Source organism: Anoplopoma fimbria, chromosome 20, assembly GCF_027596085.1.
Source record: "Anoplopoma fimbria isolate UVic2021 breed Golden Eagle Sablefish chromosome 20, Afim_UVic_2022, whole genome shotgun sequence".
Taxonomy (NCBI): domain Eukaryota; kingdom Metazoa; phylum Chordata; class Actinopteri; order Perciformes; family Anoplopomatidae; genus Anoplopoma; species Anoplopoma fimbria.
This window is the reverse complement of record NC_072468.1, coordinates 3713631-3741528: the sequence shown is the minus strand read 5'-3', so window position 1 is coordinate 3741528 and position 27898 is coordinate 3713631. Positions and strand designations below refer to the sequence as shown.

The 27898-nt window shown below is 38.2% G+C and overlaps 1 protein-coding gene across 1 annotated transcript in view; it reads right to left on the bottom strand.

Moving 5' to 3' along the window:
• Positions 1 to 27898, bottom strand: part of cdkal1 (CDK5 regulatory subunit associated protein 1-like 1) — a 219117-nt gene that overhangs the window by 84833 nt on the left and 106386 nt on the right. Inside the window, exons 9-10 of the mRNA XM_054621799.1 lie at positions 11366 to 11532; positions 2527 to 2672 (exon numbers count right to left, since the gene is read on the bottom strand). Coding sequence (XP_054477774.1) covers positions 2527 to 2672; positions 11366 to 11532 — 313 coding nt within the window. The remainder of the gene's footprint in view (positions 1 to 2526; positions 2673 to 11365; positions 11533 to 27898) is intronic.

The following is a 27898-nucleotide window of genomic DNA, read 5'->3' as shown; positions in this document are numbered from 1 at the left end:
ACTTTAAGCTTCAACTTGTTTGCTTTTATCACGCATGTGTTCAAGGGCTGTCGTAAAGTTGAAAATCTGAAGATAATGTCTGTCCTTACAGCTTTTGACTATGATCAAATAAACAGTGTCATTTTGGGCTGGTTTTGTTACCTCTTTGTCGTCATCTGTCTCTATCATTAGGTGAAATAGGTGCTTTAACTAGACTTCCTCAAATAAAAAAAGACGTTTTTTTACTTTGTTTGTATTTCACACATACACTCTCTTACTCCGTCTCATTCACACACTCACACACTCACTCACACACACACGCACACGCACACACACACGCACAGTGGTTGTGTTTTTTGGCTTGTCCGAAGCCCTGGCTTCTTTCCCAGACCCTGAACTGCACCCCAGCTATTACAGCTGCAGCCAAATGGGTCAGCCCAGTGAATGTGTACTGGTATTGATTTCGCACAACTGACATCACCCGTGTGTGTTTTAATGTGTGTGTTTAGGTAACAGAAGCCAGAAATTGAGTAACCACACACACACACACACACACACGCGCACACATACAAAGACTCAAACAAAAGGGCAGCCAGACAGTTTATGTAAACAAGATATTATGGTGTGCTACCCTGCGTGTGGTGAGTTTGTGTGTGTGTGTTTGTGTTTCTGTGTGTATGGTCGTTTTTGTGTATCCCATGACCATTTGCAAGAATGGTTTAAGATTGTCACTGTGTTTAAACTTAAATAGAACACTAAAAAAACAAATGGAGACAGGGATTGAGACCTCTACTCCAGGCTAAACAGCAAAAAGCCTTAAAAGCGATGCAGCATACACACACACACCCACACACACACACAATGATAAGCATCTGAGTCAGTGTTAAAGCAAACACAGCGGTATCACTCCTCAACTCAAGACCCCTTCAAAAGGAGCTTAAAAGGGAAGATTTAAAGGAATTGTGAAGCATACAACTCCAGTGGAAGAAATGACCGCACACTGCGCCCAATCAGGAGCTTTCAGTGCTAAAAGATATACTTGAGTTCTGAGAGGAAGATAGACCGGCACGATTCCAATTTCAAGTTATGGACCTGTCACCCACACAAGCACACAAGTACACACAAAGGACAAATACTAAACAAGACAAAAACTAGTAAAAGATGAAAAATGGAGAGAGAGAAAAACAAGTGTAGGCCTACTAAAAGCAAATGTCCGTTAGAAACATGAAACCCTAGAATATAAAATCCAAAGAAGAAAATATATTTATATATATATGTAGGATCTTTGCATGGTTACCGCAGCAATGTAATTCAACAGAGAAAAATCCACACTGGATTATTAACCAGAATCCATTTGGCTAAATAAGGTATGCTCTCATGTTGAGCTGTATATCGATGGGAGTAAATCAAGATCCATCCTGTGATTTGACTATGTTCCTAAAACAAGTACCTACTTGCTGTTTCTATAAATCTCTGACATATATAATCAAATGTAGCATAAAACCCTTGTACTGTACTAATCTCAAAAGATGAATTGTGTCATTTATATCAAGGAAAAAAAAGGATTAGCTAAAAATAAGAGATTATCATCTTGCAAAAGCAACTACATGCTTATATATACCAATGCATACATGAAGATCCTTCTTCTAAATCAAACAATAATACCTAAAGAGTCAAGGCCTTTCTGGCTTAAATCTCATTTTAATATGAATCTCTTCATAGCGTATATAATCATTCACCACCACTGACGATCACTGCCATAATAAATCATACTCAAATTCCATGTCAGATTATCTTTCATACAAAAAAAGATTAAGATTGCATAATTTATTCTCTTTTGTGCTATGTCAGAGGTCAGATCCATGCATAATATCCATGTAACAGTTGTGTGTGTTTCATTTTTTTAAATCCATATCAGGAATTTACATGTTTTGCTCCATGTGTGTTGGTCGGTGTGTATGTTTTTGGAAGAACATAGCTTGAACATGAATTGTGTCAAGAATCAAGGCTGCATCATTTAAACCGCATTTTCTATATGTGATAAACACCTGACAGCAGTGGCAATACAAGGAACTAATGAAATGTGTTCATAACCATTTGTGCACAATTCAAACTAAACATTCACTCATACATAGTCTCAAAGTGAACCAGAGAGTGAAAGGGAGAGAATAAAAGAGAGTAATGTTAGTCAGAGAGAGAAATTATCCAAATGAACACCTCTGAGCTATCGTGATAACTCGGATATACAGGCACTCACTATTTAAAAGTTCATAGATGTAGTCACATACGTACATACATACATACATACATACATACATACATACATACATACATACATACATGCACACAAACATACACACACACACACACACACACACACACACACATATATATATATATATAGACACTCATGGTGTAGTGATTTTACTTTTTTAAATGTTATTCCAAAAGGTATGGTAAATGCAAGAAGTGAGAGAAGAACAACCCGTTTTCATCCAGACACGCTGCAGCACCATGAGCCCTTTAGGACTCCATACCATGTCTTACCTCTCTTTGAGGAAGTCCACCACTTTTTTGAAGTCATCGATGCAATACTCTCTCTTCATGTCCATCAGGACGCTGTCTGAGGCTGATTGCACAGGAACATGAAGGAAGGCATAGACGCGCGGATGATTCAATATCTTAGCCATCTCCTAATGAGACACAGAGGAGGAAGGATAAAGAGGGAGAGAGGGAGAGAGGGAGAGGGAGAGAGAGAGAGAGAGAGAGAGAGAGAGAGAGAGAGAGAGAGAGAGAGAAAATCGATAGGGGGACAAGAAGAAAAATGATATAAAGGGTTAGATGTTTTATATATTGGAGAGGGAGGGCAATGGGGTGAACACTGAACGTGTGTGAGTTTGTCTACATGTTACATGTAAGTAAAAGTCTAAACAACTGTTCCTCATCTGTTAAAATAAGATAAGTGAAAACAGAATGAGAAAAGGCCGGAACAGAGAAAATGAGAAATAATACACCATACAATACAAACAGTCATACTAAAGTGATTTATAATGTCTTAAAATAGTACATTCTGATGGGGGACTAAACTAGGACAAAAGGGCAGACATTCTGTACAAGTGCTGTCCGTTAGCTACGGGAGTTTTAAATCTGAGGCCAGAAATTTTAAAAAGTAAACTATGTAGGAATTTTAGGTGACTAATGTTTAGTCAATGCAAATGAAGGCTCCATTCACTTTCCTGCCTATTTATGCACTATTTTCATTCCAGACCTTCTATACATTTCCTCTATCTCTTATTTTCTATGTCTCTTATATTGGAGGAATTAAAGAAAAGCATCTCTGAGAATTAATTACGTGCCCACTCGATCCAAAGTCCAAGGATTTGAGACTGAACTAGTAGGGGTTCTTTATGCCTGAAAAGTCAAGAGCTTTTACTTTTTGAAAAGGGAATAAAAAAGGGGATTTTTCAGGAACAACATTGTTTTTCTGTCTCAGCTCTAACACTTTCACCAAGAACAAATGCAATGGTGACATTCTGTGTTGTTGAACACAACACATTAATTGGGAGAGTTGCCGGGTTTTTGTTTTTCTTTACAGTTACTTTCATTTCCTCAGTAAAAGATCTGGAGAGACCACAGATGTCAGATTTTTCTGATGGACGTAACAGGATGCTATCATTACCATGCTAATCACCACAAGAAAGAGAAAGAGAAAAGTAGAGGGGAGGAAGAAATGATTTAATGATTTCCTACAAGGATATGCTGATTGCAGTCCGTCCTCTCAATTAAGATCTATTGTAGAATGTTCCCTACTTCACACGCAGACAGCAAAGCATATGAATGCATGCATGCGTGCACACACACACACACACACACACACACACACACACACACACACACACACACACACACACACACACACACACACACACACACACACACACACACACAGCTCAGTGCACCATAGGGGGTGACTACTAGAAGCTGCAAATTAGAAAGAATTAATTTGGTTTGAAAAAGGAGCTTGATTGGTGACAAGAATCAGCTTACTGTGTGTGTGTGTGTGTGTGTGTGTGTGTGTGTGTGTGTGTGTGTGTGTGTGTGTGTGTGTGTGTGTGTGTGTGTGTGTGTGTGTGTGTGAGAGATAGAAAGTGAGTGAAACTGTGTGGTTTATGTCATATATCGTAGATACCTATACTTTTTCTTTGCATGTGTCTTTTCAAAACATGTTTGAAGTGCAACCTTTTTACCATTGGAACATTGTGCATAGGCTCCAAAGTGAGCACTTCAACTATTTAAGTCTGCACTTATCATTAATAACACAGTTGATATTTTATCCTAGTGCATTGAATAGACCTGGTTTGGTAGTACGGTGCTCCATTCTCCTTAGAAATGTCTAGTAGCTACCAGGGAGACCTGATTGATGATAATTATGTGCAGGTTTCAGTAGGTACATTAAGTTAAAGGCCATACTCAGTACATTTTGATTGAGCATTCTCTATATGAACTGCTCAATGAAAAAGTTGAACTTTTTTTCCCTTCTATTTTCTCAGTATTACGCTTTGTTACCGTATATACGTGTCTGACTATACAGCATGCGTGTATCTGTTAATGTTACTTTGAATGCATTTTGATCCAAAGCTCATTGATATTACCTGTGATGAAATAAAAAAAGTTACTTTGCTCTGCCTTGTCTTTAACTATATATCCTGGTACAGCGTTATTATGTATTGTAGCATTAGATTCACTGACAATGACAACTCCCCAATGACTGCAGCACAGTTTGTGAGCATGCAATCATGAGTGTGTGTTGCAAGGGTGAAAGGGGTCTCAACAGATGGCATGCTAGTTTGAGTTGCAGGGCACCGCTGATAGCAACTTGGGATTAATCTATAAGGGGAGGACTTTTCATTCACAGAAGCCATTTATCTTTATCTCTGACAGAGAGAATCCCATCCTCCAATGGTTATACAGTACACTGATATCAATCTCTCTTGTCACCGATCCCTGTGGAGTTGAGGCCTTTTCAATGTTTGACTGCTGCTGTCAGACAGTTTAGTGACTCTGACGTGTGAAAATGTTGCCGTTGAAGATATCGCTCAGCAATGCCCAGTGGCAACAAAAAAGAAGTGATGCTCTAATGCCTTCGCTCCTGGGTGGATGAACTATCCGGCTCAAAGTAAGATTCAACAAGCTTAAACAAATCAATCACGAATTGGTGCAAGTGGTCTTTTTTTCTTTTCTTTCTTCCCAGCCTTGACTGTGTACAACAGTATAATATTGTTTCTCGCTCTCTTTGCCAATTTCTCCTTCCCCCAACAGGCCTTTCTCTCCCATTCACACAAACAGACCCACAATCTTTTCATCTCTGGTTGATCAGCTCAGATAAACACATAAACCAGAAAGGACATATCTTAACCGGCTTAGCTCAAAAGATCCAATATCTACCCCCTAAAATCAGATATGGCTGAAAAGAACATATAAGGAGAGAGAGAGAGAGAGAGAGAGAGAGAGAGAGAGAGAGAGAGAGCAGATAGAGATGGTTTGGCTCCAAGCAGCCTAAATCAGGAATAACGCCCATTCATTCCCTTCTTAATTCCTTTGAAATATTCTGTATGATGATTTGTCATTCCTTCCCTGTTCATCAGTCCGTACCTACTCCCATTTCGTTTCTATGGCAGAAATCATGTGTTTGTGTTCTATGTGTGAGTTTCATCCTCTACTAGTTTGGTGGACTATGGATAAAAAATTGAAATACAAATTGTGACCAGCCATCCCTTAAGAGGTTGCATGGAATGGGCGAGGTGCAACTGCTGATTTGTTTGGATTAGGATGTCCCTGTTTATTTTGCTAATAACTGCCTGTACGTTATTTAGCAGGGATGTCACTCAAAAACATTGAAGAAAAAAGATAAAAAAAGTATCTTCTATGGTGACCCTGTAAATGCTAATAATAAAACTGTTTTGTACTTATCTAGACGTTGTTTTGAATGTGTGGTGCAAAAGGGTAAAATGATATCTTGTAGTAATCATTGGTTATTTTACTGCTTGTTTTACTTTATATTTGTGATGTTTTCAAATTTGAAAAATGGTGATTTTGTTTTGAAGTTGCAGCTTCAGGGCATGCATCAATTCATATTAGCTTCAGCAGAAATAACTTCTAAAGTAAAGCAGTGTCAATATTGGAATATGGCGCATTCTTTATCATATCCTTATATAAGGACACATTGGTGAGTGCATTGTAACAACACACACAAACAAAGATGAATTCCCCAGAGTGCAAACACGCAGACAGAAAGGATTACAGTATGGTTCAAGTAAACCCAGAATAAGTAGCATCAAACTGCATTCACACACTCACAGACATATACACAAACCCAGACATACAGAGTATAAGAAGGGTTCTCCCAGGGGAGTCTGTAGAGAAAATCATTCTACCAGACGTTCCCAGGATAATAAGTCAGGTCCCCATGTGTAAGCCACATAGTCGGTGGGAAGAACATCCAGCAGCAGATAGACAAACTGAGGTCCCAATGGTATTACACATTTCAAACACTTCAGACTGCACTTGATTTTCTCTTGAACATATAACAGTTCCCTCACACAGTGGAAATGGAATCTATGCATTGCACAGTAAGGGAGGAATTAAGTGCATGGTGTAATGGTTGGCACTCTGGACTTGAATCCAGCGATCCGAGTTCAAATCTCGGTGGGACCTCGTCCTTTTAACTCATTTCCCCAGGCGCTTCATTGCAGCCCACTGCTCCTCCGGGATGGGTTAAATGCAGAGAAATAATTTCCCCATTGTGTTAATTATTATTATTATTATTATTTGAATGTCACACTTTATTGTGCTGTGTGTTTCATCTGACTGTTGTCAGCTAAAAAGAAATACAATACCATACTAATAAACATCTTTGTGTTTTTCAGATTGTCCCTGCATTGTAATGACTGTGTCAAAGTTAGTTTTCAGTGACTTGTTAATGTTGAAAAACAAAATGCACAAAATCACTATATGGGCGGCTGTGGCACATGAGGTAGAGCGCTTGTCCCGCAACCACAAGGTTGGTGGTTCAAACCCCTCTACCAGCAACATGCCGAGGTGTCCTTGAGCAAGACACCTAACCCCAAGTTGCTCCCCGGGCGCTTCATTGCAGCCCACTGCTCCTCCGGGATGGGTTAAATGCAGAGAAATAATTTCCTCATTGTGGGACTAATAAAGGCTTAATTATTATTATTATTATTATTATTATATAGATAGCATGTTTCCTGCAGCTGTGGATTATATTAACAAAAGGAACAACAGAGATATTTTTTGAATAAGCAGCCAGCATGTAAATTTCCACTTTTCAGAAGTCATAATTTACCAGAATAATTCAGAAAATATAATTTACTGCAGTAAATCAGGACTCATAATTTAGAGGGACAACGGACAGCTTTACTATGAGCATTCATTTGGTGCCGGGTCCCTCACAGAATGCTACATTAGGCCTCTAATGTGAAGAGGCTCCCTGGGGCTTCATTAAAATGAAAATGGTCTGAGAGGGTGTGTCTAAGAGTGTGCCCGTACAGCTGTGCTTGTGTGCACATCCGAGTGTGAAGGTGAGAGATTGTGTCTGTGTGTGCGTGTGTGTATGTTCATGTGTGTGAATGCTTGTGTCCAGGCTATGAAAAATATCAGCCGACGTGGAGGATGGAGTTTTCGCTTCGTTACCGGTATTTTGCAGTTTATCAACCTTCCCTTCATTGAACTGAGACCAGTCACACATCTCTCACTGTCTATGGAAAGTTAATGATTAAATGGGGGAAAAAATGAAATGCACAGCTTAAAACAAATTACCGAAGAAGATGTAAAAAAGAATTACAGATTATGTCCAGTGCCACAAAATGATCATTTTGTGAATCAGCAAAATGCCATTTTAAGGATGCTTAATATTTTCTTTGCAGCCAGATGAGAACCAACTGATAAGAACCAACGATGGAGGCACTTCTTTTTTTCTCTAACTGTATACATAAAGTCCTATTTTGGATTTAAGCATTATGAATAAATATAGCTATGAAAAAAGAGTACGTCAAATCACTATTTGCTTGCAACCTTTCGGTATCAAAGAGAGCTATCTGTGGAGAGATTAAGGATATAGCATGTATCTCTAGTCAGACTCAAATGAGCTCTGTGGACGATGGTTAATGGACAACTGCTTTTTCATTCATCACAGCCTGACTGATTGCTGCATATGAGGAGGCTACTTTCACACCTCATTTACTGAGTCTGCTAGCATGCTAGATTCAATCACACACAGGCACGCACAAGTACATGCCTAAGCACATACACACACACACGCGCACACACACACACACACACACACCTTAAGCGATTAGATGTCCCGTGTTAGTTTTGACAGCGGCTTAGCTATTTATTGACAGATGGATGGACATACAGACAAGCAGACAGATGGATAGACTGATAGACAAATGATAAAAAAACAATGCTGATATTACAAATGTAAAGTCTAACGAGAAAAAATGGAAAACAAAAAAAGGAACATTGTTAGAGACATTTTTACTTGCAGCCACTGAAGTAAAAATTGTCCACTGACGGCACGGTGCAATCAACTTAAATGTCAGAGACAAGTGGCCCATGAGAAGCGATTGTGCCTTTAACTGCTCCAATCAGCAAATGGTGCTATGAGGCTGTCAAGAAAAAACAGGCTGCACATAGGGAGAAATCGTGTGACAGAGGGAGATAGTGCAGAAGTGTTGATCTGAGTGAATATGTGTGAGAGAGGGTGATCTTTCAGAGTGAAGTGGAGAGGTTACTTGGCCTTTTCAGCTTCAATCACAGCCGTTCAGTATGATGCCGTTTCATAAGCGCTGGTGTTATTCGAAAGAATAGACAGCAGGATATAATTTGGCCTTTACTTAAGATCAAGCATGAATCTACTTCAAAGATTTGGCCTTAATCATCATCAGACCGTTGTTATTGCTGTGATTGCCACCACCGTGAGAGGAGTTTCAAAGTGGGGGAAGAGAAAAATATTAAACCAGTGACGAGAAGAATATGTCAAATTACAGAAAGGACAGCACTAGAAGTAGAAAGGAGATTAAAAGCAAGGATCAGAGGGAGAAAAGCTAGTGAGAACTGAGACTCAAAGAAAAGTAAGAAGGAAACTTTCAAATCATTTCAAAAGTTTTTTTGTTTTTTCTGCCAAATGTCTCTGTTTGGTGTCAGGGTAACAATCATTACAAAATATAGAAAGTTACAGTAAGTAGGACTAGAGAGAAAAATAGGGAAAGTGTGTATGGAGAGGGACTGGGAGGGGAGGAGTGAAAAGAGAGAAGAGCATAAAGGGTAAATGGGGGACAGGAGCCACAAATGACAATGATAAGTTAAAGAAGAGCACTCTTATCTTTCCTTATGTAGGTTAATTGACTGAGGAATTAAAGCAAAAAAGATATAATTCAATTCAATGCATGTACATTAACAATGAGAGGGCCGGTAGCATATGAAATGATTCTTAACATACACACACACACACACACACACACATACAGACCAAGCTACACTGTAGTGTGTCGTCCTAGTATATTTCTAATTATCAGTTAATTGTTATTCCCTATCATTAGGAGGGTGGTTTTTTAATTGTAATGTAGCCAAGCAGAAAGCCTACCTATACATGTGGGGGACAATTAGCCACCTCCATTAACCCCTGGTTAATTACAACCTCCATTGCTGCTTCCCACAGCACTTTCCCACTCCTTTTTAGCCCTCATCTCTATCCCCGGGCCTTCATCCCCCTTTTTTTTCATTTCTGCCCTCATTTCCTTTATCTTTTATCTCAAATCTTACTTGATTGTTTGATTAAAAAGTACATCTGTTGTGGACTTCACTTTTTTTTTTTAACAAAAAAGTTTTGTTGTAGTTTTCTAGGTTACAATCACAATATTTCAGGCCTCAATGTTCTCCCTCCTCTATTGAGACCTTTGGACACCAATGTGCAAGCATAGAAAAAACTGTGCATGCTGCTTCAAAGTTGGATTTTACTCTTGAAAATCCCCAGTACGAGGAGATAAACCTGTGCATTAGACAAAGTAAAATCAGGCTTGAAAACTCCAGTGGGATAACAAAGAAAAGTTGCTTTGAGACGCAGCACTTTAGTGCCTCAACAAAGCTCAAATTAAAGAGGGACCACAGTCTTTTTTTTTTCCAATAATCACATAGATTCTTGTTGGCATATGCTGTAAATACAATGCTTTTTCTAACAAAATTCATATTTGTAAAAACAGACTTTTCTCTATTCAAAACTAGCTTGTGAGTGGCTGCTTGGAATTGAAAGTTTAGTTAAGTTGAATACACTGGCCTTGCCCTTGGAGAAAAAACCATGAGGCTTGTCACTACACTGCATTACGCTAGGCTGTCTTCACTCAGCATCCCCTCTTACTACTCACACACTACTCTGTTGTAGTATTTAAACATGCTGGGAGACAGCAGAATTTGTGGTTGCGGTTACTATACCCTTTAAGCTCACTTTGGACATTTAACTGTAACTCAGTTAAACAGCAGAATTCTAAGTTAAGGCAAACAATAACAGTTTCATTACAAACATGTGGTCAAGAAGGGTCCTGCTTTCAGTGCAATGTGTCAGCCCAGGCAGAACGTGGACGACCCTGAAATAATTTGTACAAATTAAGGTAATTTTTCAATAGATATCTTCTCTGTATCCATTGTACCATTCTATCATTCAGTTTCCCCTTCCTCTCCTCACTCTAAGTTGATTTGAAGTCTGAAAGCAGAGAGACCGCAGAGAGATGGCTATTATCCATTCATAGTGCAAAATAATGATCACATTTTATAATGTTTTGTCGACCTTTTACTTCTAGGAACAATTTATAAAGAAGAGGGTTATTTGCAATGATAAAACGATAGAAAATTCATGTATGAGAGACAGACATGCAGACATACCCCTCTCTCTCTCACAGAGAGGGGTAGAAAGAAGGAGAGAGTGAGATAAGGGATAACAATGTCCATTGTTCCATTAGGGAAGACAATAATGACTGATAAAATGAAGTTGCTAAAGAGGACACAATGGTCCTTAATTGACTCATTAGGGAGAGAAGGGAATGAACGGCACTAATGAATGGAGTATGAGCGCTGCAGCTAAACTGCTTGGTAAGCAAAACAGAAAGGCATTTAGTTTATTAAATCTAGGCAAAGCAATATTATTTGTTCACAGAAAGGGATAGTACAATAGTACAAGAGACTATAGGGACAAAAACTAAACAATAAAAAGGAAACACTAAAAGGTACCTATTTTAAGTTTTATTTATCAGTGACGTATTATTATCTTTGATGGTACTTCTGGGAGAAATGGGTGACCGTGTGCTGTGCATACCTCCAGGTGTTCCAGGATATATGGTGGGTTGGTCATACCCAACCTCAGCATGGCTCCTTCAGGAATCTCCTCCACCAATCTCCACAGCAATGTGGGCAGGTCTGTCCCTATGTCTCTGCCATACGCTCCTGTGTCTTCACTGGTCAACCAGATCTCACACACTCCCTCTGGAAAGAGACATGCACAAAAAGACAAGGGTTAAAAATGCTTAATAACTAATTTAGATTGTTTTTAGTTTCTAAAATCGTATTTTTTCAATTAATATGGCATTGTGTTCAGGCATCAATAATCAGCTGGCGATTTCTCAGACAGAATGCTTTTCCCAAAAACAATGCCCAGTATATAATCAATGATCAATAGTTCCCCCATGCTGAAGTATTACTCGTTCAACTACTTATGCACGCTTTGTTTCTGGTAACAAAAAGCACAAGTCATTTATTAGGATGAAAAGCAACTGGGTTGTTAGCATGAGCAGGAAATTCAAGAAGCCTAACAGAACGGGCCACAGTCATAGTCATACACTCTTAACTCTCCTTAAAAGGGTCAACAAATATTTTAACCAAGAAAATTATATATTTTCAAAAAGCCTTCTAAATGCATTCAGATAATGAGACAAACAAGTCGTAGTATAGTAGTATGTATATACCAGTCACTATAATAAGACAAACATGTCTTATTATTGTGACTGGTATATACATACTACTATACCGAAGAGGGCATTCTTGACTCTTACAACAGCTATCATTACATTCATTATTTATTATTACAATCTCACATTTATACTCCATTAATTGGATTCACAATAACCTAACCTATCGCTGTGAATGGAAAGCCTGTACTTACTTATATCTTGTATAAAGCCACATTTAAGCAGATTTATTTATTACTCTTATGTTAAAGTAATCCATTCTTTTTACTGATAATGAACCCGGATTTCATTCAGGTATCGGCTACTATCAGAACACTCTTTAAACATATTCCCAGTCTCATCCCTGAGGATAGATTGATCAATATGGGATATTTTATCATGGTTTTACCACATTGGCCAGCCTCTACCTCCCCCACCATCACAGCAGCTTCTCTCAAGTTGTATCATTTCATTACCTTTAGGAGTCTCTTGTTGTCATTACCTAAATGCTCCAAGGCTTTGGCAGAACCCAGCTCATGACAGTCACTGACAAGTACTAAAAAAATACCAGTCCTTTAAACATCTACGTGAAGGTCACATACAGCAAGAGGGGACGATCTACCGGCTTCATGCTAAATTAGAGCAACGCTCACCGCTAGAGCTTAACGATCTAACTGTCATTTGGCTGTAGGTCTGGAAATGGTTGAGTGTCTGCCTAAGCTATGTGTTACGACATATCATATCATGCAGGCACAGAAAAAAAGCATTTGCACTTGCAGGGGCACAAGCTTAAGTACACACAGACGCACACACACACACACACACAGAAAACCACACAACCGTCATTATCGTTAGCTGTGCAGAGACGGACAGAAAGATGCATGTGGTCATTCGGAGAGTAAAGATGGTGTTTGGCTAATTGGACAGTTTGTGAGTGTGTGTGTGTGTGTGTGTGTGTGAGAGAGTGTCAGAGAGAGAGAGAGAGAGAGAGAGAGAGAGAGAGAGAGAGAGAGAGAGAAATAATAAAACTGGGTTTTAAAGGCATGCATAGGCCAAATAGATTAAAGATGATGACAGTATAATTGTCCAGAGTCAAAGATTTTCCAAAGCTCATCATCATTGTCATTAAGATTCACTAACGATTTCTGGAGCCAGCCACGTCTAAAAGCACCATTAAAAACATCCATCAATCACACGTGATCAGATATAAAGGCAAACACACATTATACAAGAATTGATTCAGGATATTATTTTCATTCGCTTCAGTGTGGAATTAATCAACGGCATAGTCCACCTTTCTCCAATGCTAGGTAATAGCCTTGTAAATTCAATTTATTTACTTAGAATGTAGGCTCTGTTTTAGCAATAGATAGGAGCTAGCCATCAACTGTGATCCCCTTTAGAGCTTCACTGGAGGTCAATCTCTATGCAAATACATGTTATCATCAGCTGTCATTGATTTATAATGAAAGTGTGTCTCTGTTTAGCAACATTTGTACCATGGTTGATTTGCTACTGCCCCACTTTTTTGTTCATCTTTTTAGCCTGAAGGAGGGTGGTGACAGCAAATTCCCAGCATGTTTTGACTGAGATATACCAATCCTGCTGCCAAGGTCTAACCCTTGCCTGCATCATCTGCATCCCAGGAGTGAATGTATTCCTACACCCACTACACCAGCAGCATCACTTTCTATGTCACAGCTCTGTCCTAGAATAATATTGGCCAATTGATCCCTGAATACAGGGCTAGACCTGCATTAACTTGGCACAGGAGCTAAATTGGTTCCTTCCAAAACAACATTCCTGTGATTCCACACACATAATGCTGCCAAGCTAGAAAGCTTTTGTGCTGTCTGCTATGAAATACATCTTGTGATTCCTGTGTTAATTATGTTTTGAACAGGGTGATGCTTTGGAAAAGGCTCAGGTGTTTATTCAAGGCCATCATCACACAAAGATCTTCAGATAAACTCAATAACCTGCCCAGTAATTTGCCCCTTTGGCCTGCTACTCTGTCCCTTTTGTATTAGGTGTGCCAATGGTGTTATTGTTGGCCCAAAAAAAAAAAGAGGAGAGAGAAGGTCGCCCTTTCATCAGGAAATGTTAGCTTGCTCTCCCTTCTCTATCTGCTCTGATACACACTACACAGCTGCTTCCTCTGGTGTTGGTATATGCACAAGAGAGTGAGGGGTTACAGTGGTGCAATATTACTACAAAAAAATCACCACAGGAGTATAATGTAGGGAGAAATGTTTAAATATGATAATGCATGAAAAATTACCTTTGCTCTTAATATTGTGAGAATTGTGAGAATGAAGTTCTTTTAACCAACATAGAAAGCCAAATGGTGGCATAAAACACCATATTATGAAAACCTAATATTTCAATGTTGGATTCTTTTTAATTCAAGGTGGTCTAGTAAATAGGGAGAATGTGGCCTGCAAAAGTGTCCTTGAGCAAGCAAGACACTGAACATCAACCAGTTTAAAAAGTGCTGTTCTGTAGCTGGCCCTGACCTCTGACCCTGATGTCAAATCGAGAAAATTTAAGGAGATTTTCAACATATTGATATTATCTGAACATTGATAATGTGTTGTTACTGTTACTGTTATCAATCGACAAAAAAATTAAAGCTGTTTCTCTTGAAATAACATTATCAAGTTTCCACTCTGCTTGTGTTCAGATAACAAACCCTTCTTCCGAACCATTTTTCCATGTCACCTTATGATGAAGTTTGATGTCGGAGCAGTTGTAAACAAGGGTGGAGAGCAGGATACTTTCCCTCAAAGCTATTAACATTCACTGAACCCTGACACAGCAGTGCAAACACAGCACAGGGAGGAGTGAACAAAACGGCAGATGGAAAGAGGGCAGGACAGGAAAACATTAAATATGAATATAAAAAAAAAATGAGTGGAACCTGCGTTGCTTGTGGTTTGAGCTTTCAGGGGCGGGACTAGAGATTGGTAATGGGGGGGGCATCTGTGTGTATGTCTAAGCTGCATTTGTCTTTGTCCGAGAAAAACATCATCGGCATGTCTGATAAGTGCCATACACATATCAAACAATCATCACTCCCACTCTCTGCCAAATATTTGTTTGTTGTGCGTTTATGTGCACGTCCATGGGTTTTTCAAAGCGAGGTCTCAAACATCAACTGATACAAAGTTCAGTGTGGTGGATCTGTTGGCTGGTTTTTTTTCACACCCACATGATGAATTCAGATTAATGCTTTCTTGCATTTTTTACTATTAAAATTTGCCAATTTGCTATTTATTTTCTTGTTCATAGGTCAATATGCAAAAATGTAAAAAGGTAACAAAGAATCCATAAAACTAAATAAATAAATGAAAAAGAAAAGAAAAGCAAATGATGAGAGGGTAATAATTTCGTCTGCCTGGAATAAAATGTATCCTAGCGACCAGAATGGAAGAAAACATGAGGCTTTAGTATATGTTGGTTGTGTCCACTAATCCAGTTTATACTGACCAATTTTGGATTAAACAAGAAATAAAAAGTGGCACCCTTATAGTTGTGAGATACAATTAAATGTTGATCTATAGTTTAGGCAAACAATGTTAGTTTGCATTCATGCATCCATACTAGTTTGATATCGTTCCCTGGTTCCCTATAAACTGCAGCCCTTAATATCACACTAGCATATACTGTGGCAGACCTCTATATATCATTAAATGTTTACACATATAATGTATCATGGCCCCGTGTCTCTGCTCCGCCTCTGGATGAAAGGATGGGAAGAGTGGGTGGAGAAAAGAGATGAGGTCTTTGAAGTGGTTGCTTTGAAGAAGCATAACAGAACCAATTGATTCAGGTGATTGGGAGCTTTAGTAAAAGCCACTGTTGAAATGGAAAAAGGGTCTTAAATCATAAATGAGACACAATTGGCACACCATGACCACACATTTTCATGTCATGCTTGTTTCTATTAGTTGGTACATTCTTGCTCTGATTCCTTCAGTAGTGCATACTGTACATACACACATGCACATACTCTTACATAAAGACAGTCAAGCCGGCTGAATATTATATAGGATGTTTGTTAAGATGTTAGAAAAATAGCAACTATTCCTAACAGGAATTAATGTAACAAACTTTTAATGAATGTTTACATATATAATTAATCAATGTATCAATTTGTTTTTGTCGTACTAAATATCCGACTGGAAATTAAAATTAAAACCAACTTTATATCCAGTTTTATCATTTTATCTGATGTTATATGTATCACTGTTCTTCCTCCCGATAAACTATTATGGATACTATGCATCACAAAATATTGTCCTTTCTCTGGGTGGGAACATCCTCACTTGTATTTCTTATCACCCAAAAAAAGAAAAACATTGAACATGAATGTTTCAAATTCTTCAATAATATATTTTATAATAACGCATATTGGTTTTGTTCTGAAAGATCAAGATCACTGTGTTTTAAAAAAAGGTTGAATATTTATCAAAATTAAACCACAATAGCAGAACATTTTTTCCCCAACAATGCAAAACAAAGGTAATGTGGCTCAATGTCACAAGCAGTGGATGAAAAACATGGGACAACTGGATAATCTGTTGAGTCCACTTTCATAAACTATCAGTCTTCAACTGAATTACTAGCATTGCCTCCTTTGCAGCACATTCTTATCGCACTTGTGGTGAGAAGCTTTGTCATCATCAACATTAATGTACGCAACAAGTGTAGACATATTTGTTAATTTTGGTCTCTCCCCCAATGTCTGATGTGTTTGTTTTGGCTGCTGCTTGTCCTGAGGCTGTTTGTGTGACCTTTGTGACCTATGTGACATACAGTGGGTACGGAAAGTATTCAGACCCCTTTACATTTTTCACTCTTTGTTTCATTGCAGCCATTTGCTAAAATCGAAAAAGTTCATTTTTTTTCGCATTAACGTACACTCAGCAACCCATCTTGACAGAATAAAACTAAAATTTATTAAAAATTCAGAATGTAGAAATTTTTGTTCTGACATGCACTGTGAGCTGTAAGGTCTTATATAGACAGGTGTGTGCCTTTCCTAATCAAGTCCAATCAGTTTAATTAAACACAGCTGGACTCCAATGAAGGAGTAGAACCATCTCAAGGAGGATCAGAAGAAATGGACAGCATGTGAGTTAAATATGAGTGTCACAGCAAAGGGTCTGAATACTTATGACCATGTGATATTTCAGTTTTTCTTTTTTAATAAATTTGCAAAAAATTCTACATTTCTGTTTTTTTCTGTCAAGATGGGTTGCTGAGTGTACATTAATGCGAAAAAAATGAACTTTTTTGATTTTAGCAAATGGCTGCAATGAAACAAAGAGTGAAAAATTTAAAGGGGTCTGAATACTTTCCGTACCCACTGTATGTGTTTATTCCCCTAAAATGCACTCTCATTTCTATGGACTAGTGATATTTTTTTCCGTGCATGTGTGTTTGTGCCCGATTCTGCACTGCGAATTGTGTACATGAATTCATACATTGCCTCACTATCCACATCCTGCACATAGGGTTCAGTATTTCTATTCATCTTAATCTCTTTGGCTTGATATACCTTTTGATTGGTTGCCACAGGCTATAAGGTTTAACAGATTAGAGATTAGATGATCCTATTAAACTGCAGTAAAACCCTATTTTCCATAACACAAGTCAACACATGGTTTAGCACGTTACAGTACATACATGTAGAAGATAGAGCGTGAACGAGAGAGCCAGAGGAACAGTTCAAGCATGGTTCAAGATCATCTACATAAACTTCCGTTGGTATTTTAACTTTCATGTCGTTAAATGGTTTTGAAAATTGTGCAGTACTTCAATATTGGTCACTTAAAGTTTCCTGGATTGCTAGTATACTTTATAATGATAGTTTGGATATGTATCTACTTCCTATAATATGCACAAAGGCCCCCTCATGCAACATTGCAGCTTAATGTATACAAATGATAAGCTATGTGTTGCTTTGTGTCATGGAAAATAAGGATCTAATGCAGCGTAATAGGATCATCTTCATGTGCATTAATCTGTAATCTATTCAACTTTACCCTCCTGCAACCACAATGTGCATGACGTGATGTACAGTTACAACAGTTTGGATCCCTTAGAGAATATTTGCTCTTCAACTCAATGAGTCGAAAGATCTCATAATATTTTGTACTGTATTTCAGTACAAAAAACACATTTTTCAAGATATAAGTACGCATTGATATCAACAGCATATATCCAGTTGTGGATATCAAACTTTGCTAGCTAGCTTGTTTAAAGTTTTGCAGATTAGAGCAAAAAAAGTGGGATTACAACCTGCCAGTACCAGCCATTTCAGCTGGAGGTGACAAAAACCTTAAAGTTTTATTATTAAAAAGGGAGTGTAAATATATTTTAAGTGTGTATGAAAACCACCTCACAGTCGAATGTCACTATAGTTTGTCTTTTCTATTGTCTACATTGTCCATCCCTGTAACACACATGCTTGCCCAAGAGGCACATTTGTGTTTTATGAGTAGGTTCAAGGTCAGTCTTGTTCTTCAGAGTACATTTAGTGGGGAAGCCTATCACTGCACTAATTATCTATGTGCATTCCTATATTGTTAATAATTTTATTCAATCTCTTCAGTATACCCCTAAGCTATACAATGACAAAAACGACACTAAAGGTAAACATTTTATATATGTGTTGTTATAAGGGCCATTTGAGGAGCAATTCCAGAAACAATTGCTCCTTATATATACACAGCTTGAAATATCACATAAATATATTTTTTTCTAATTTTAAATGCCTAACTAGGAAATCAGGTCAGTTGAAAGTAAAACAGTCTAAAAATAACATAACGCCACAGCAAAGAAGTCTGATTATTTTCTTTAACACATGGAGAGAAAACCCATATTCCATCTACATATTACCATGTATAACCATGCAACACTGTAGTACAGAGTCAGTGACTGGAAGGCCTGTCTGACCTTCAATCACATTAGTTCCTCCCCTGTCCTGCTCCATCAGCCAATCCCCTCTGGCTATCTGCCGCCACAGTTAACCTCCCACCACGAGACATGGGAACAAAAACATGCGACGATGTCAAAAACAGCACTTGAGAAATGAAATGATCAATTTGGAGGGAAAGAGATCAAAATGAATATCTGTATGGGTTCGGACTGGATAAGTGCATGGCTTTAAATAATTTCTCCATGTGTTGGAATAACTATACTTATTTTATTAAGAAAGCAATGAATCATTTGCCTTTGTCAAAATCACATGTCCACTAAATTAATTTGTACGTGCGTTTGCTAAATTGTCATATAAAAAACACTTTATTTAAATTAGTACTTCTCATTTTACACCAATGTGTTATAATTTTCCTGCAGGTTTCCATGTGACTAGCCAGCGCAAAATACATGTTGTTATATTTCCAACAATTACCATTTACAGGTTTACTGAAATGGGAAGTTTAACTATAACACAATCTACACTGGTGTATACAATACTATCAATCCCTGCATGACATGTGACTGACATTAGCTGAGCAAAAGAATAACGGAAGTTTGTCCAATATGAAGAAATCATTCACCATTTTACTTAAGATTTGTATTCAACACCTCTCAGTGAAATTATTTGCCGCTTTGATCCACAGGCATGTAGGAAATAAACATTTTTACTCTCAAACTCTCTTTCTCACACACACACACACACACACACACACACACACACACACACACACACACACACACACACACACACACACACACACACACACACACACACACACACACACAGTAATAACCATATACATATATATCCTCCTTCAATCCCAGACACACATACACTCACACATTAACACATTATAACTCATGCACAAACACCACACACAGAGTTTAATTGCCATAATTAAGCAGCTTAATTTAGAGCAACAACTGTTGATGTGGTGCGTGGGCGTCTTGGCAGGTAGCATCATCATCACGGATTAACCCAACACACACACAGTTGTATATGTAAATATTCTCTCCAAGGCATGTTTACACTAAATACATGCATGTGTGCATGCACATCGATGTGCACATGTTGCACATGCATGTTATTTGTGCGCATGCACCTACATAGATGTCCATGCATATGCATGAATTTAATGAACAGCCTACACAATCCCTTAAACAACATATCAGCTTTAACCTACTTTCACATAGTTTCTGAACTACATTCATGACATTCTGTGCACGCCTTTGCATGAAATGGGATGTCTGGATACATCAAAGCTTCTATGTGTGTGTGTGTGTATTTACGTGCACATGCAATCTATGTGGTACATAAGAAAAGCATGCCATAGTATATATGGGTCAGACATATTGTATGGATATATCAAAAGTAATTGGCAGAGGGCCTTCATGTACTGTGTGTGTACTGTATATACATACATTTGTGTGTATATGAATGTGTAGGGAATAATTGGGAGATAAGTTATATCCCCTTTCATCTTTTCTGAGCGTGTATGTGTGCGTGTGTTGTCAAAGAGGAAGCATCTTCTGAAGCTTCCAAAGCAGATGGACTGCTGCATATAAGAGAAAAGAAGGGATCTGTCGGGACCAAAAAGAGATTTTTAACTGCCCTTAGTGCTGCAAGCCACGCGTACTTCCTTTAAACTCACGGGAGTCAGTGTGAAGTGATGGGCAGAGAAAGACTCAAGTTTATAATAAATTACTGATGCTCTGGAACTGTATTTTGCAGCCAGAGTCTGACCAATTTTATGTAATATAGATTAAATTACATATTATTGTTGCTGAAGTATAGCTACAGATTCTACTTGTACTTACTTGGGGAATTTTGCAAATATTGAACTTTGCCAACATTTGCTGGTAAAAGGGTTCAAACTTATTTCACCTTTAACTGCAATGGTGCCATCCAGCAAAAAACAAGAAATTCTGAGAGTGTTTACCCTGACGTTTCAGTAAGTCACTGTTTAATGTGCAAAAAAAATGAGAAATGAATAGTGCAGTAATTTGATTTGTACCCATTTTCAAAATTCTCTTCTTACATACATAACTACACAAGGAAATGCAAATATTCTGCATAATGCATCTCTATTGAATGAAGATAGAAGGAGATAAATGAATGAATGAAAACCAAGAATAATATAAAAAGTGTTAGGTCAACATAGAAAGCTGCAAATCCAGAATGATTTATAGTGAAACTAACTAAAAAAACATTCACAGACACTGACAATTAGTTACCCTGTCAGGTTCACTTCTAACATTTTACAACATATTATAATTTAGCAGACCGAAATATGTGTTGTGCAGCCATTATCACGGTTTGCTAAGAGCTATGCAGGCAGTGTGGCCCACTGGATAGCAATGTTGTTTAACAGTTAGCATGGGTATTCTCTGAATGCTCTAAAAGTCCTACATGTGTTATCCCTGTGACGGTGTGGCAACTGTCCACATTATGGCCTGCCTCTCACCCAGTGCATCCTGGGATAGGCTCCACTCCCTGCCATCCTGAACAGGACATGCTCTATAAATTGGATGGGTGGATAAATGGCAGAAATATGCTTTAGAATATATGATGGGTCAACACAATAGATATGAATGTATGAGCAGGAGGTAACTGTGTAGGGCTAGTGTTGAATTGAACTTATTTCCCCTCGGCATGCAGATCTATTACACAAAACAACATCACAAAAAACGGATGAAAAAAGAAGAAAGCAGGGTAGATAACGAATAGCAAACAGGAGATAATAAGTCGGATTGATTCTCAAGGGCTCTTAACAGAGCGGGGTTCTTTCAGGAGTGAGACTAATGTTATTAGTGATTTTTTTTGCAATCAACAGGCCTTGTTATATGCTTTCATTGAAAAATGCTCTCATTAGTGTCACTTAACAAGCAATGGCTGCAATTAAACAGGAGAGTGAAGTAAAAGAGGCAGTTGTCACAATAGGTCAAATTCATCCGTTAATAAATGGTATGTTAATGTCAACTGTCCCTGAGTTGAAAGGTAATATCAAGCAAATCTTCACATTTGAAAGGCTGTCACCTGCAAATGTTTGGCATTTTAACATGAAAAATAACTTTAAGGTTTAATTGATTGCCACTATTTTCACCTGTCAATCTACTGATTATTCAAAGCTTTTTCAGAGCTTATTGAAATGTTTGAAAAAAAGGAGACTCTCTCAGTATGTTAATGTGAATTCTATCATTGTATGAAGCAGGGGTTGTCTATCAAATAGGGATTATCCGTACTGTCTTGAGATTTGACAGAGTGTTCGTCTATCAAGATAATGAACTTGTACTGTACGTCATTAAAAGCACATGAGCCGAGGGGGAAGATGGATGGCTGATTGGGTGCGTGGATTAGAGGACGGGGAGGTTGAGACACAGAGAGTGTGAGGAGGGGGGGTGTTAAAGGAAGCTATGAGGGGCAGATCTCATTTCTGTCTGCTTCAGAGACCCCAAGAACTGCAAGGCACTAAGGGCATTACACCCGCATGCACATACACACTTGTCTCAACATTGAGATTACATATGGAAATGAGTTACTATTAAAAAGTCATTGAGGTGGTAATGGTTAATATCAGCTGTCAAAGAAGTCAAGGCAGTGGACACACACACACATACACATTAGAATGTAAGACCACAAATATTCTCACATAGACAAACACATATAGTGCTACGGTTGTGTTATTAATCAGACATAATAAGGTTTAACTCTCTAATTCAAGGCTGTTGACCTAATTTCTTTACATGCAGTTTGTGTGTGTGTTTGCGTGTGTGTGTGTGTGTGTGTGTGTGTGTGTGTGTGTGTGTGTGTGTGTGTGTGTGTGTGTGTGTGTTTTTGTGTGCATGCACTCGCTTGTGCAGCCACTAATTTGATAAATAATAATATGTCTGGTCAGTATTTATGCAAATATATTCATGACCCACCAGCAGGCATTCTGTTTGTGTTTGTTAATTCATTTAGCCAGCATGCATGTGTGTGTGTGTGTGTGTGTGTGTGTGTGTGTGTGTGTGTGTGTGTGTGTGTGTGTGTGTGTGTGTGTGTGTGTACGCTTGTGTCTAAGGAATTAGTTACTGTAGAAAGCCTGGATGAACTTTAAACACATCCTGCGTGTGTGTTAATTAAGTTAGTGAGTGACCCTATAATATATTTTGTTTGTGCATAACTGTATTTGTAAATTTGCAAACGTAATTGCACGTTGCGTGTGTTAATTTAGTCACTGGCTCTGTAAACATTATCTTATTATGTAAATATTAGTATTTTTATGTAAACAGGGATATTTTGTGGATTAAAGCTTTAGACTAATGACTGTGGTTTGTTTACCAAGTTAACAATCCAAGGAACAGATAGGCCATGTGCAGGGATACTGATCCCAATCTGCCAACCCTTCCTCTCACTACCTTCCTCTTCCTCTTTTCACCTCTTTTAGTCCTCTCCCACTGAACATAACAACAACAACACTTTGACATACAAACTCTATGACACTAGGGACACATTTGTTCAACCCACGTCAGGCGAGAACACAGGTCACTAGTAAAGACCTTATCGTTGTCATTTGCAAAACATTCGGGTTAAGACCTGCACAATGCGTGAGCTATCCCAGATCTTGCATAATTAAATACACAAGACAGTCAAAAATGTCTCGTTTCAAATGTAAAATACTTGTAGTTTAGGTAACTAATTGATGAGTTACTGTACATACACCCATGAATATACATACATATAAATGTGTGGACCCTGTTCCGTTAATTGTGCTACATGAGAATTCTACAAATAGAGAGCAGACGCCAAGATATACAGTACAATTATTTAACAGAAGAAAAGAGAGAGGCACAAAGAAATAAAAAACAATGTGGAAAAGGCGAGGAAAAAGGAAGTTAAGTGCAACAGAGAAAGTGCTGAGAGCTTATAAAAAACTGTGAAACTGGTCGATCTATGCCAGCTGCAAAAGCGCACACACACAAGTCACAATAAGTGGAATGCATGTCTCTCTCAGGTACCCAAACATGACCACACCATCATCCTGAAACAAACATCCTTCATGACCACGTCAGTTCCTTACCAGAACGGTACAGAAATGTGTGCTATTTAACAATCAGCTTCAATGAGTGACAGACAATATCACCCCCCCCCCTCTCTTGCAGAGGAATGAAGAAGCTTTTTGTGCTGCATGAGTGCAGGTATGCACAAGAAGATGTATTTCAGATGGATCTCTTATGACAGTTAAGGTTACTACTGAAGACATGAAAAGCTGAAGAGCAAAGTAAAGCCGTCGCAAATGTCTCGGCTGCTGGTCTAGGGGTTTAACAGCAAAGCGGAGCTCTGCCCCAAACACACACCCTAACAAACACAGACACATGCAATGTGGGTCAAAGGGAATCAGGCATAGGGTTTTCTGTTAAGTGACAAATGTGGGGACAGCCATCCAGTCAGGCAGAAACGCTCAACAGCTTCTTCAGCTGAAGACCGGGAGTGACATTCACTGAGGCTATAGAGAGAAAAGTGTCAGCACAGTCCCCCACACACACAAGAGCAAAATATACAAACGCTTAGTTATATAATGTGTAAATGTGTCTTCATCAGGACGATATTTAATTAGAAAGGGTATTCTGACACCCATTTAACAAATACTGTGCCTCCTTTGATTTGAAGATGTGCAGCAGGCCGTTTGGCAATTTAGAGAAAATTGAGATAATTGGTGCAGCTGTATTTCCAACATATTGCTGATTATATAAGCAAACTTAGTTTTATTTTTCACTATTACCTCTGTTAATGAATGTTCAACTATAAACTGATGTCAAATTCTTGTAAAATGGCAAAATGTTTCTTGACAAAAAAAACTACAAAACCGCCTCTCTTTGGTGAAGACATTTTACAGTAAAAATTGGAAATCAATAGTTTTGATGTCCCATTTTTTGATGATGATAAATATCCTCACAGAGCACGAATCACAGAATGTAAATGTCACACTACAGCAAGAGGAAAACAGAATGAAGTAGACAGAGAGGTGCCGAAAGATGCAGAAGACATGTCCTAACATGTACCAAACATGTACCGACATGTAACCATCCAGCTGAGTGTGGTTTAAAGTCATGCTGCACAGTATGATTCTCTTTTCCTCCTTATAGATGTTCACTTTCTCCTCTTTAAATTAGTCTGCGCTTTTCTAGATCATCAAAATCTTTATAACAAAAGAAGTGTGAATGTGTGTGTGTGTGTGTGTGTGTGTGTGTGTGTGTGTGTGTGTGTGTGTGTGTGTGTGTGTGTGTGTGTGTGTGTGTGTGATTCATTTAACAGACCCCCAGCTTTTTTTTCATGTGTTCTGTTATATTTGTGTTGAAATTTGTTCAAAATATTTCATTTTCCTTCTTATTAGACTTTAATAGACCATTTTATCTGGTTTATCTTACACTTCCCTTACTTCTCTTCTTTTTTTCTAATTTCTATTGTTCTGTCATCTAATTCAGCCATTTACTTTCTCTGTTCAGGCCCTTTATTTTTCAGTTTGAGTATTTCTTTGCTTTGTCTGTGAACTATCCTGGTAATCATGTCCATCTTGTCAATGTAGCATCATAACCAAAACTGCTTTAAATTCTTAATCCTGTACAAATCATATGTCATGTCCACATAACATGGTACAGTTAACAAATATAGTAAAATATTAAGACATAGAAAGATAATCAAAAAATATATCTTTACCTCACAGATTTGAGGTTTCTGAAGCTTCAGCTGATCTAATGGCAGCTAGGTGGTCTGGTCAAACAAAGTACATTAATAAAAAAACTGAAGATAAAATGACAACAATTGTTGATACATAGAACGATCCAATGTAATAAGTCAATAAGTGATACATCGCTGAATTTTTTTTTCCCACACTGCCTCACATCTCACTGGCAGTATATGTTTCCTGAGGATTGTTCGGCCATGTACTCATGCTGTGAACTTCCAATTTCACTTCAAATCAAATGTGAGTACCATTAATCATGGTTAGCTTAGCTTAATCTTGTGTTGTGGTGCGTTCATGTTATGTGGAAATCACCAGACTTTATTCACCCTGCTCGGACCAATTCCGATTCTATTATGGGGTTAATAGAATCAAGAAGTTTCACCTTTAATTGACAAAGGACAGTAGTATTTGGAAAGATAGAGTGTATGAGACAGAGAGAGAGATAGGGCATTACATGCAACTAAGGTCCTAAGGCCAGGTAAAATATACATTTTGTTCTCCTTCTCATCAAAAGAAAAGTAAATCCAGGCTGTAAAGTAGCACATGTAGTAACTACACTTGGTTGACAATTTAGCTCCTCACCCACCTACTTGATTTGCATATTGTGCATGAACATGCCATCTGATAACATTGCAGACAAAATATACACAATGAGTAGGCAGGGACTCATTATTTGGATAGCATATTGGATGCAGATCATAGTGTAACGTAAGATTCAAATATCACAAGTGTTCAGAAACAAACTCTAAAACCAAAACTTTTAAACTAGTACACAGTTTGAAAACACGTACAAAACTAGTAGAAGCATGAATGAATAAACGTAGCTTCCAGCTAAATTCATTTTTCATCATATGTAGTCTGTAAGATTTAAAAAAAACATTAGCATTGTTGACTTGCCATCATACTGTAATGTTGCCAAATGCATATGATCAAAACGTGCTGAATAAAGCACATTAAATTCCTGGATTGTTTTTGAAGGATGGATATAGAAGACTTTGGCTACAAAAAACTAGGATGAATTGTCATTCAGCTCCCATCTGTCAAACAATGCCGTGTCCACAAGGAAAATGTATTCTGGTTTTTTTTCAGCCTAATCACATGCCCTTTAAAAACAGATCATTTCCAAACTAAAACACATCAAATCTCCCACAGTTATTATCATCTCTACACACGTGCACAGACATAAAGGAGATTAAATGCGCATTTCAAAGAGGACTGTTATTTAGTTGTGTTTGAGATGAATTATTATTTTTAGACTGTTTACGGACAAAACAAAGCTTGTTTGTCAAGGGGCAATGCCAAGTACAACCTGAAGCACAGAGTGAGCTTGGGTAAAACAGTTAGAGGGAACATTTACTAGAGGACATATTCAGTAGTTTCCAGCATTTGCAAAATATTTCTCTGAGCAAATATCTGTCTGTTAGTGTGTGTTTGTGTGAGTATGTGCGTGTGCATCAGATGCCCCCCCCCCTCTAGCCCTTTCATGTCACCCAACACCAGGGGCTCGTGGCTGTGGCCACGGGTGGTCCACTATGTGAGAAATGGTTCCTGCAGGGGGTGTGAAGAGACCCCCTGATGGTATCAAAATATATACCACAGGGGGACAGCCATACAAACACACACAAAAAGCACGCACGCACAAACACCGTTCAGTTCTGTAAATTGTGATCAGATCAGGGTGTCTTTTTCTAGATATACACCCCGACATTTCTGCAAAATTAAGGTACGTTCCGTAATTTCTGTCAATCCTGTTGGTTATCAATGCAATTGAGTGTCATCGTTCTGGACTAAAATAAGCGACCCGCTGTGCTGTTATGCATCTATCAGTGGAGAACACCGGCCCTGTTCAGACCCAGCATTAACATGAGTCTTGGGTAAGCCGATCTCCGGTAGAAAACAGTACGTGTGTTATTTCCACCAAGACACATAGAGGACTTATTGATATCCGATCACTATTTGATGAAATATAATATTCACAGTTTGTATAGATAGATTATAAATGTATATACATTTTTTAAGTGCTTGAAGATCCAATCATCATTAAAGTGTATATCATACAAAAGAGACAGGAAAAGTAAATTGAATGGTCAATATTGTCATATTGAAATGAATGGTTTGTTGATTCATTCTTGATGTCAACTTATGCATTGCGTAACATATGATCAAATACATAACCTTCACAGTTGTCGGTAG